We start from the raw sequence: 12,079 nt of genomic DNA on the forward strand, positions 1-12,079 counted from the left end.
TCACTTCTTGTGAAACGATTCATTGCTTTGCTAAGTTCCAAGATTCTGTAATGATGGAACGTGACCGATGCTGAGGCAATAGCTGTAGACACACCCTGGGAGGAAGAACCGGGCCGAGAGGCTCCAACCTGTGGCTTTCTGCTCTCATCACCACATGGTCCAGTTCTGCCCTTCAGCTGTCTCACTGTGTGGACCTGGGTCCGCTGGGCCCTGGACAAACATTGTCTTTTGATGGAAATGCTCTGACCCGTCTGTCAGTCACACAGGATGTGATTCTGGTCCATTTACGTGGTTCTAGTAAAGTGGTTTCCAGTACAGACATATTTAATGTTTTGTTGTTCAGGTGATTGGTGTAGTTTGTGCTGCTGCAGCTCATAAAAAGTGATAAGATAACGTCTGTAATGCACAGTAGATACCGGCCACGGTGACCGAGCCCATTCAGGACGGTTCTGTTGGTATCAGGAGAACCTAACCTGCAGGGACACGCTGTCCTGTTTTCTACCTCTGCCTCCACTGTCTGAACATTCAGAACATATTCAGAACAATCTGTCCAGTCTCAGCTTCAATCGGAGGCTTCAGTCCGATGAGTCAGAATCAGAACTAACTAAAGGCATGGAAATAACGGGCCGAACCAGCAGAGGTCACAAGAAGCCGCTAAGTTTCTGTCTGACACAAACCGATGTTTGCTAGGTTGATAGCGTTTGCAGACAGGAAACCCCCGCCCCTCCCCGGGGCTTCTCGTCTCTGATTGGTTGATTTGAAGCTACAGAGGCTCTCATTGGTCGGTTTCAGAATAAAACAGACAGGACACAAGTTTATGAAAATATTTCTGTTATTTATGGCTTTTGAGGACTTTTCAATTGGACATGAATTCAAAACTCTGGTTGGTGATTTTAGTTTAGCAAAGTCATTTTACAAAATGTGTCTGTAAACAACAACAAAACAAAGCATCTGATAAAACACAAAACCCCACATATCATCCAAAACATTAAAAAAAATCACAGGAACAGTGTAAAACTTCTCATTACCTCTATTATTTACAATCCAGGCACGTTTGCTTGCTTTTGTCATTTCCAGCATATTAACGTCGGGACTCAGAGATGTGAACATGCTGAAAACAAGGCTTCATTTCAGACTTTATCCGTTTCCAGCTCAGCTCAGGCTTTGAGCTACTGAATAAATACTCTGGAGGTCAGTGCACGTGGACGTCTGGAATCACACACAACTGCTGGACCAAGCAGCAGAGGCCACGAGGGAAAGGCTGGCCGGGATGGAAGCGTGGTTGGTTTCTTCTGTCTGACGCCTGACACCTATCATTACCACTCTGTCCAATCAGAGACGAGCGGGTAATAAAACGTCTCTTTTGTTTCTGCTGCCTGTTGAGTCTTGTCTTGAGTTTGAAACGATTCCAGAGAAAACTAAACTGACAGTGAAAGAGCCTCAACCATAAAAAGGAGGATCTGAAAAAGCCACAATCACATGGAGTCGACTGTGTTCACATGCAGGACGTGACGCCTTTAGGATAAAATATTCTTTGTTAAAGAAACATTGTGATGGTGACTAGCGCGAGCGGAGGAGGAGTCAGCTCTCCCGCTTCCCTTCCCTCGTCCTCCAGAGCAGAGAGACTCATTCAGATTCTAAACTAGCACCCTTCCCTGCTCGTCTCCACCCGCCTGGCACAGACAGTGAGATAAAGCAAACCACAGAAGCTCCATAGGATATTATCGTAAGGCACACTGCTTTAGATCTGCGTGTGTGGCCTCAGTGTGTGATCGGCAGGACGTTGGCCGAGAGTGTGTGTGCGTGTGTGTGCGCGTGCTTTGTGTCTGTGTGTGTGCGTGTGTGTGCGAGTGTCTGTGTCTGTGTCTATGTGCGTGCGTGTCTGTGTGTGTCTGTGTGCGTGCGTGTCTGTTTCTATGTGCGTGCGTGTCTGTGTGTGTTTGTGTGTGCGTGTGTGTGTGCGAGTGTCTGTGTCTATGTGCGTGCATGTCTGTGTGTGTCTGTGTGTGTGTGTCTATGTGCATGTGTGTGCGTGTTTGTGTGTGCCTGTGTGTGTGTGTGTCTGTGTGTGTGTGTCCTCGTGTTTCTAGCAGGATAAAGAGAGTCACTCATCGTCTCCATCAGGCTCACGGTGGCTTTAGTTTCCTAATGGAAGAGTCGAGCCAGACAAAAGGTGAGGGATGAGCTTAGTTAAGACCAGAGGAGAGGAGCGGGGACATGAGGATCCTCTGGTGCAGGTCAACTTTGGTTTCAGGAGGAAGCAACATTAAAACTCTAGTAATCATCATCCGCCCTCGTCAGCCAGAGACACAGACCAGGGTAAAACTGATTTGGCTTCATAGGAAACAAGCTGGATCCAAGTTCTTCCAGCTGCTTAGGTGGATGATGGGAAAACAAAATGGTGGGAATTTTGGGTGGACGTGTCCTAAACAGAGGGAGGAAAAGAAGAAATAGTGGAATCAGGGGCTCAAACTAATAAACCGGTGACATGACGCAGGCTGCTCCTTTACTGACGCTTATGTCATGATGACTTTCTGCTGGTTTCTAAATCAGAACTCAACGAGATGCAGACAAGGAGCTGGAGCTGCTACAGCTACCTGTACTCTCTCTCTCTCTCTCTCTCTCTCTCACACACACACACACACACACACACACACACACACACACACACACACACACACACACACACACACACACACGCACACACACGCGCACACACACACAGACTCACTCACACACACACGCACGCACGCACACGCGCACACACACACACACACGCACACACACACACTCTCTCTCTCTGTTTGCTCGTCCTCCTCGCGGCTCCTGGTACGACCTCAGACCGTGTGTGTACTTTAACCAGGTAACCTAGTAACAGTCCAGCTCCTGCTGTGCAGACAGAACAGGAATCAACCAGTGTGATGCTTGATTCATGTGTTGGCGTCTCCACTATGTTCAGGTGGCAGCTGAACTTCACAGATGTAAACTAACTATTAACAGCTGGAGTAGAAGTGGAAGCAGCGGGAGCAGAAGTGAGCACTTACAGTCAGGTTGGGCAGAGCAGCGGCGTCCTCAGTACGGAGACTCCACCCTGAAAGACAGCGACACGCAGCTCAGATGGTTCCAGCAGCGAAGATTCACCAGATAAACGCATAAACAGTGGGATGTGTTGATGGAGTGGGAGGAGGACGGGGACTAACGCAGAGACTTCTCCCACAGAATGAGAGCTATGCAGCCTCCACTCAGCCACTGGCTGAGCAAACACGACCTCACCTCGCCCTTCTGTTTTCCCTGCATGGAGCCATTCGAGCTAAATGAACCTTATCACACAAACGTCAGATTAGAGCAGAACAGAACGGGTTCAGAGAAGAGCAGACACTAGTGGAGTAAAGTCAACAGGTGAGGGCGGAAGCTTGTCCTGGGCTTTGTTTATGACCTTTGACCTCACAGACGTCCTGTCACTGTGTCGTCCCATCACATCGAGCCCGGTTTGTTTGTGTTGGGGTGTAGCTCACCACCATGGGCTTTACCTGGAGTCCTCAGATCTGAACCCGGTTTCACTACAGCGAACGGGAACAACAGGAAAGGAGCACAAGCAGAAGGCAGCAGCGAAGAGGCCGCGCCGAAAAGGCGAGTGCAGACATGACACCACATTCCTGCCATTCTCCAAAGCTCACTCCGTTAGGAACCCGAGGAGGAACCAACAACTCCACCACACGCTCAGTCACAGCTGGATCCACGGAGGGAACGCTGAGTCTGACACTGACTTCAGATCTGTAACATTCTCTCAGACCAATGTTTGAAATGAGCAACACCAGGCCGAGCTCACTGGTGGGAAAGGCGCCGGCGTGCGGCGTGTAATTATGACTGAGGGCGGGTTTTCCCAGCTGCCGCTTGTGTCTGTGAATGCAGCATCTAGAGGAGGACGTGTGATTCTCAAACACAGCGTGTGTGTTTTATCACTCAAGCATCGCAATGTTACTGAAAAGTCGGCATCGACAGAAATCAACAGTCCTCCCTGTAATTAGGTGAAACCGCCCTCTGATGGCGCTGCGCATGAAGCCGATCACAGGGAGCCAGATGTTTAGATGCCACTTTCTCCCCAGATGTGTGAGGCCTGTGAGACGCAGGCCTGGAGTCATGTGAGGAGTCATGGAGTCAACCATCACAGAGGACCTCTTTTAGACAAGCAAGGATTTCACAAACCCCACGTTTCCTAATTCTGCATTAGTGAAAGCATCAAAGCGCACAAGCTGCCGCTTCCTGCCGCCGCCAGCGCAGGCCCGGCTTCTGTTCCAGCGCTGGGGACAAACTGCTCTGCTTCCTGATGCCGAATGTTTGGCTCTGGATCCTTATTTCTGTCTGAGTTTGACCTGAAGAAAACCGGTTCTGCACCTTCAGGACAAACACATTGTTCAAGGCTGAGCTCATTTTCAGACGAAAAGCTGCAGCCAGAAGGTTTCTGCATGCGTTTAACACCGGGGTCCGTTTGTGGAGCGGCCGTGTGTGAACGGACCAGTCCAGAACCACAACACAAAGCGAGACTCGTTACACATCGCACATTCGTTTCTGAACTCACTCTAATAATAAGCCATCATTTACAGTCAACATTCCTGTGAAACCTCCCGCTTGCTGCAGGACCACGCCTGCAACCCGGCACCGACCGACCGACCGGTTCCCGTCCTGGTGTCAGGTTGAAGTCACTGTGCCGTCAGCGCCGCGGAGGCGTCTCTGCGTCTGCGCGTGAGCGATCGGCTGCAGCGGCGCGAAGCGGCTGGGAGCCGCTGCTCAGCTGCTCCAAGCACTGGAGCGTCCGGAAACCCGACTCCTCGTGCGCCTCCCTGCCCTGAACGCAGATACGGATCTGAGCGTCTGGATGCTTCCACAAACAGCGATGAAGGCAGCGCTCAGAACAAAGACGCGCTGCCGTCGGTGCTGACAGCGTCTGACAGCAGCAGATAGCATCAGGTGTGTGTGTGTGTGTGAGTGTGCATGTGTGTGTGTGTGTGTGTGCGTGAGTGTGTGTGTGAGTGTGCGTGAGTGTGTGTGAGTGTGCGTGAGTGTGTGTGCGTGTGTGTGCGTGAGTGTGTATGTGTGAGTGTGTGTGTGTGAGTGTGTGTGTGTGCGTGTGTGTGCGTGTGTGTGTGTGTGAGTGTGTGTGTGTGCGTGAGTGTGTGTGTGTGTGCGTGAGTGTGTGTGTGTGTGTGTGTGTGTGTGCGCGTGAGTGTGTGTGTGTGTGAGCGTGAGTGTGTGTGCGTGTGTGTGCGTGAGTGTGTATGTGTGAGTGTGTGTGTGTGAGTGTGTGTGTGTGAGTGTGTGTGTGTGCTTGCGTGTGTGTGCGTGTGTGTGTGAGTGTGTGTGTGTGTGCGTGCGTGTGTGTGCGTGAGTGTGTGTGTGTGAGTGTGTGTGTGTGCGTGTGCGTGTGTGTGCGTGTGTGTGTGTGAGTGTGTGTGTGTGTGTGTGCGTGAGTGTGTGTGTGTGTGTGTGCGCGTGAGCGTGAGTGTGTGTGTGTGAGCGTGAGTGTGTGTGCGCGTGAGTGTGAGTGAGTGAGTGTGTGTGTGTGTGTGTGTGTGAGTGTGTGTGTGTGCGCGTGAGTGCGTGAGTGTAAGTGTGTGTGTGTGTGCATGTGCGTGAGTGTGTGTGTGCATGTGTGTGAGTGTGTGTGCGCATGTGTGCGTGTGTAACACCAGCCACCACAGAAGAAGAAGGAGCCACACCCTGCAACCAGAACTTGTGCCCTTTTGTCAGAATGTGTCGGAGGCTGCGTGTGTCAGCGCCGCGTCTTTGTTCAGCTTCCTGTTGTAATCGGATCACGTGGCATCACTACGGTCCAGGTGTGGCCACATACGACCTGCTGCAGCGCGTCTCATCATTTCAAAAGCTCTCAACCAACTCACAACTTCACTTTTCACATTTCCTGAAGTTCACGTGATGTAACAACGGACAGATTCCATATTCTGTCCGTACAGAACCACGGCTCCGGGCCGAGGACACGCCCGGCTCCTCTGCTTCACTGAACAGCTGTAATCAGGCAAAATTACAGTTTGGGGAATTCTTGACACAAGAATTCATTTGTACTGGAAACGTCTGAACAGCAACAAAGGCAGCAGGTGAAGGCGCCTCAGGAAGAGGTTCCAAACGCCCGCGGACACGAGAAACACAAAGATCTGGAAAGCGTCTGAACATAATTCACCTGAGAACGTGGCGGTTACTGTGGGACGCGTGGGAGGAGCGGCAGCATGTTGTAAGAGTGGAGGCGTGAAAGGAATGAGGCTGAGATCCTGACTAGTGGCAGCTACCACTTCCTGTTTGTACCTCAGCCGAGCCGAGCCGAGCCAGAACTGGACCAGAACTGGACCAGAATCTAGGTACCAGCGGAAGCCACCCACGCGAGGCTCCGGGTCCGACGCCCTCATCAGCGGCCTCGTGTCCTCAGCTCAGTACTTACGGGATTTTCTGGCGGCAGTAGATGGTCACGGCGACGGCGGCACCGATGGCGACGAGGATCCCGACCACGATCCCAGCGATGGCGCCGTCCGAGAGGCCGTCCAACGTGCCCTGGGCTGTGAACGCAGACAGCTTCACGTGAGCTCACACCCAAAGGCGCATTCTGCTCGTGCGGAGGAGCCTCCAGCCTGAGGAACCAGTGTCGGGCGGCGCCGGCTGGACTCACCCTTGACCTGCAGCACGTGGGTGCAGGCGCTGGTGCTGCCGGTGACCGGGTTGAAGGCCTCGCACGTGTAGGTGCCGCTGTCCTTCAGCTGCGGCGTGGGGATGGTGAGCGTGTCCGAGGAGCTGCCGGTGGCGCTGCCGTTGTGCTTCCAGGTGAAGCTGGCAGCAGGAACGGAGGCCGAGGAGCAGCTGAGCGTCACCGCGTGGTTCTCCTCCACCTTGCTGGGCCCGCTCACCTTGGCCTGTTCAGGACCAACTGGACCAAGGACAGAGGAGCAGTTTAAGGCTTGCTGCCGTGAAGCGGCTCCCTGCTGATGCAGCAGCTGCGCAGACACTCACAGCTGACCACCATCCTGTATCGTCCACTGCCGGAGCTCACGGCGTTGCTCAGGTTGCACTGGAACTCCCCGTTGTCGTCCTTCTGCACCGGGCTGATCAGCAGCCAGCTGCCGTCGCCGGAGAGGGTGAGTCTGGGGCCGGCGAGCAGCGCTTTGCCGTCTTTGCTCCACTCCCTGGTGGCCACGCGGCCCAGCGCCTGGCAGCTGAGGTTGGCGGTGCTGTTCCCGGCGAGCAGGGTGGCGTTGGGGCCGATGAGGCGAGCGCCTGCGACGGGGTCTGTGGAGACAAGGCTGAGGGTTCCTACTGCAGCTCTATAGTCAGTCTGAGTGCTGGTCGTCAGAGCCTAAGTGATTCATATCCGCCGTAAACACGCATCTTCATCATCATCATCATCATCATCACCTCGCCGTTTCCTGTCTCTTATCACAAACACTCACTGAGGACCAAACAAACAACATGCTGCAGAAACAATGGCCCTCTGATGCCTGCTGAACACCTGCCCGCAGGCGAAGCTGCAGCCTGTGTTTACTGGAGGCCGACACTGTGACTAATACCACTTCATGACAGTTTTGTGCCTTGAGGGCCGTCGCCGCGGAAATCACAGGTTTCAGTCTATTTTCAGCTGTGTCTCAGTTTGCTGTCATTTAGAGTGAGTTCACTGGAAGCAGATTGGAGAGAATGTGTCAAGGTCCTGATTCTGATAATGAAAGATGTTTGTTTGTCAGTTCAGGAATCGTCTTCATTCAACATGTCACCAGTCTGTCAACAAGTCATCGTGCTGCCGTGATGAGACGTGTGGCGGCAGAAACGCACACACACAGACACACATGCACAGACACACACGCACAGACACACACACGCACGCACACACGCACACACACACACAGACACACACAGACACACACACACGCACGCACACGCACACACGCACACAGACACACACACACACGCACACACACACACACACAGACACACACGCGCACACACACACGCACGCACACACGCGCACACGCGCACACACACACACACACAGACACACACAGACACACACACACGCACGCACACGCACACACACACACAGACACACACGCGCGCACACACACACACACACAGACACACACGCACACGCACACAGACACACACGCGCACAGACACACGCACGCACGCACACACACACACACACGCGCACACACGCACGCACACTGACCTTCATTATGCAGACGACACTGGGCCGATACAACACACATTCACTGATTAGAAGTGTCTGCTTGTGTAAATGTTGTGGCACCGCTGAACCTGATCAGACACTCAGTCCCCTCCCTCACAGTTCAGTGCCACACACTCTACACAATTACACTTTAACAACCGTAGTCGCTTTAGCTCATTGTCATTGTGTAGATAATCCGTTATAGATAACCTGAGAACATTACACCCTGTTTTGTCTTTCCTTTAACAGTTGTGTATTTATTACCTTCATGGCCATTTCCCCGTCGTGGGACAAATAAAGGATTTTCTATTCTATAGTCTCATTCAGCCCGTCAGAACCGGACCACTCACCCATCACAGCGAAGGAAACCACGGTGGACACGGCGCTGCGCTGCGTCTTGGCGTTGCTGGCTACACACGTGTAGTTGTCCAGCGCCGCCCCCAGCCCGTTGTCCCTGAGAGTCTGCAGCGTGAGCACAGAGCCGGCGCCGGCCACGGGCAGCTGGTTGTGGAACCAGGACAAGGTGGCGGGGGGGCTGGAGGTGGTCCAACACGACAGGTTGAAGCTGGAGCTGGAGCTGATGAACGGGGCGACGGTGGGCGGGCTGAGGGCAACGGGGTCCGGTCCGTCTGAGAAGAAACACACACAAGTCTCTGCACAGGAACCGAAGCCACAGCAAGAGCTAGGTTAATGAGTACCCACGCACACGCACACACGCACGCACGCGTGCACACACACACACACACACGTGCACACACACACACGCACGCACACACACGCACGCACACACACGTGCACACACACACACACGTGCACGCACGCACGCACACACACACACACACGTGCACACACACGCACACACAGACTCGTGCACACATAGACACACACACACACACACGTGCACACACACACACGTGCACACACAGACTCGTGCACGCACACACACGCGCACACACACACACGTGCACACACACACACGTGCACACACAGACACACACACAGACACACACACACACACACACACACACAGACACACACACACACACACACACGCACACACAGACTCGTGCACACACAGACACACACACACACACACACACAGACACACACACACGTGCACACACACACACACACACACGTGCACACACAGACACACACACAGACACAGACACAGACACACACACACACACACACACACACACACACACACACACACACAGACACACACACACAGACACACACGCACACACAGACACACACACACACAGTGACTGTAGCGGAGGTGTGACGCAGCCACTGACTCAGCTCTGACTGCTTTTGTTGTCTAACGGGTGTGGAGCCGCTTTTAAAACACTGAGGTAAATGAATGAAAGGCAGAACCAGTCACACGGCGAGTCTGGACCCAGATACGAAGCGACTCAGACCTGATCCTACACGGCGTTAGTTAAATACTGCTTCTTTGACAGAACAGAGGAGTCAAACTAGCGGCTGTGGTCCTGACGACGCTGGTGCAGTGCTCACAGAACACGGTGAGGTTAAAGGCGCCGCTCCTCATTCTCTGCAGACTGTTGGACGCTTCGCAGGAGACGGACCGGGTCAGGTCGGTCCGGAGGACGCCCGTGATGCTCAGAGCGCTGAACGCTCGTCCCTGCGGTGCACAACGATCACGTGACCCGTCTGCAGCACAGGAAGCGTGTAGAGTGAAACAAGCCAACCGACCTTTGTCAGCGCCATCCGACCCGCGTCCAGCACGAGTGGATCGGAGCCGTTGAACCAGTCAAACCTGAGCAGGGACCCCTTCGCAGAGCAGTTCAGGGCCACGGTGCTGTTGTACTCGATCAGCTCCGACAGGTTGGACGTGATGACGACATCAGAGATGGGAACTGCAGAGTCAGAGTCAAAGAAGCCAGTCAGTGTGAGCCCACAGGAAGCTGTGGAGGGAGGAGGAAGAGCCGAGACGGAGCCGAGACCGCTCACGCCTCCATCTGCATGTGAATGGAGCAGGAGGAAGGACCTGCTCGACTCGTTCTCACTAATCCTCCCGCTCCACGCGTGCAGGCCGCTTTACTGGTCAGTCAGAGTTAACAATGTAAAGGAGCGTCAACGACTCCACCGAGGTCCCTGAACACAACACACCACTTCCCTCCACCTGAGACCAACACCCACATGTTCCCAGCAGCCAGCAATCAATCATCCAGGTTATTTCACAGCTGTGACGTCACTGATTACGGTTTTAGATAGAGTGTGTCGGTCTGATGAACGATAAGTTAACAATGAAGCTGGACACAAACCAAAAGTCCTGGAAAAGGAGAAAACTCGTGCACGCGCCACAGAACCAGCAGCCACACCCTGAAAAAGCAACTGTTGATTTGAAGTATCTGCAATTGACTGACAAAGTTCTGATCTATCGCTGGACTTTTTTCTGAGCTGCAGCAGCAGGACATCTGAGCAGAGCGGATCAGAACCTGCCCAAAGAATCTGAGGTGAGACGTGTGAGTTGGCTCAAAGTTTCAACGGAAGTAAAAACGAAGCGCGTCGCTGACGCAACCAGCGTCCAGAGCAAATGGCAGCCACCAGCCTCATTTATTATGATTACCATGACTTTTATAATTATTATTATTATTATTATCACTCACCGAGGACTCGCAGCTTCACCTCGTCGGTCGTCGAGTCTCCCACTGTTGGGAGCACCGTGAGCGTGTAGTCGCCGCTGTCCCCGGAGCTCAGCGGATTCAGGGTCAGGCTGCCGCTGCTCACGTTCACCGCCGCGCGCGCCGCGTAGGACGTGTGCACCTTAGGAGTGCCGCCCGTCACGGTGACGATATTGACGGGTTTGTTCACGCCGTCGCTGAAGGTCCAGAATAGGACGGTGTAGGGCGGAACCGGAGCCGCCGAGTTGAGCGTGACGCTCCCGCCCAGGACCGCGTCCACAGTCGGGATGGTTTGTCCCGCGGAGCATCCTGGAGACAGAGGCGCGCGGGTCGGTGCGTGAAAGTGAGCCCGCGACACACAAACCCGTTCACAGACCAACTCCAGATGGTTCCCATTAACCTACCGATGAGAGCGAGCAGAAGCAGCAGCTTAGAGACGAACAGATCCATTCTGGACGGTTCCAGGGTCCAGTTTCAGCGGAGCCACAGACGAGAGTGAGCGAGGGACCTGCGGCTCCTACAGGAACACACCCAGCGAGAGCGCACGCACCGACCAGTTAACTCCCCGCGTGCACGCGCTCACACACCTACCAGGTAACGCGCACACGCATGGATTCGTCATTGTTAAGTTAAACCTCAAGCGCCACTTCATAAACACTGTTTTCTATTGTTGGAGCCACAGGGAGACGCTGCTGCCCCCTGGTGGACACACACACACACACACACGCACGCACACACACATTAATGATTAGATGGTAGTATTAATACAGAACCTCTTACACATTCATCCTCTCTGTCAGTGATGAGGTGGACTTTGGATTAAAGTACAAACACTCTTGAGGAAACAGAACCTACTGACTCTGCTTGTGCCTGTAGCTGATATGTAATGTTAGTGACACTCTTCTCAAGCTTCTCAGCAGATGTTTCAGGTTAATCCTGTCACTCGCCTACTGTACATATATAATAATAATGATCAGGGATTGGAGACCACAGTTGACCACACGGTGGCGCCATCATCCAGAGAAGAACCTGCATGTCCCGTCCTAGTGAAGGTCAGAGGTCAGAGGTCAGGCCTGTATTCATTCAGGGAGAAAAGAGGTCGTGCTTCTAATCAAATATTGGACTGAATTTTGAAGTACAACGATGTAGTCCATCAAAGATTATGAAGTTAATATCGACACGTTACGTGTGTGTTAAGTGCGTGGTGACT

The 12,079-nt window shown here is 53.3% G+C and overlaps 1 protein-coding gene across 1 annotated transcript; it reads right to left on the minus strand.

Moving 5' to 3' along the window:
- Nucleotides 1–814: 814 nt before the first annotated feature.
- Nucleotides 815–11,415, minus strand: LOC114866118 (carcinoembryonic antigen-related cell adhesion molecule 20-like). The gene is made up of 10 exons (XM_029167801.3): nt 11,274–11,415; nt 10,855–11,178; nt 9,938–10,101; nt 9,740–9,866; nt 8,569–8,847; nt 7,012–7,287; nt 6,674–6,928; nt 6,449–6,563; nt 3,045–3,091; nt 815–2,425 (listed from the first exon to the last, which is right to left on the minus strand). The coding sequence occupies exons 1-9, from the start codon at nt 11,317–11,319 to the stop codon at nt 3,073–3,075; spliced, it is 1,605 nt and encodes a 534-aa protein (XP_029023634.1). The 5' UTR covers nt 11,320–11,415; the 3' UTR covers nt 815–2,425; nt 3,045–3,072.
- Nucleotides 11,416–12,079: the final 664 nt, after the last annotated feature.

This window comes from Betta splendens, chromosome 11 (assembly GCF_900634795.4).
Source record: "Betta splendens chromosome 11, fBetSpl5.4, whole genome shotgun sequence".
NCBI lineage: Eukaryota > Metazoa > Chordata > Actinopteri > Anabantiformes > Osphronemidae > Betta > Betta splendens.

Coding starts and splice junctions, on each gene's coding strand:
- LOC114866118 (XM_029167801.3), bottom strand. CDS start 11,319: ATGGATCTGTTCGTCTCTAAGCTGCTGCTTCTGCTCGCTCTCATCG. Junction 8,848..9,739: donor CTTTAACCTCACCGTGTTCT/GTGAGCACTGCA, acceptor GTTTCTTCTCAG/ACGGACCGGACCCCGTTGCC. Junction 7,288..8,568: donor GGTTTCCTTCGCTGTGATGG/GTGAGTGGTCCG, acceptor TTGTCTCCACAG/ACCCCGTCGCAGGCGCTCGC.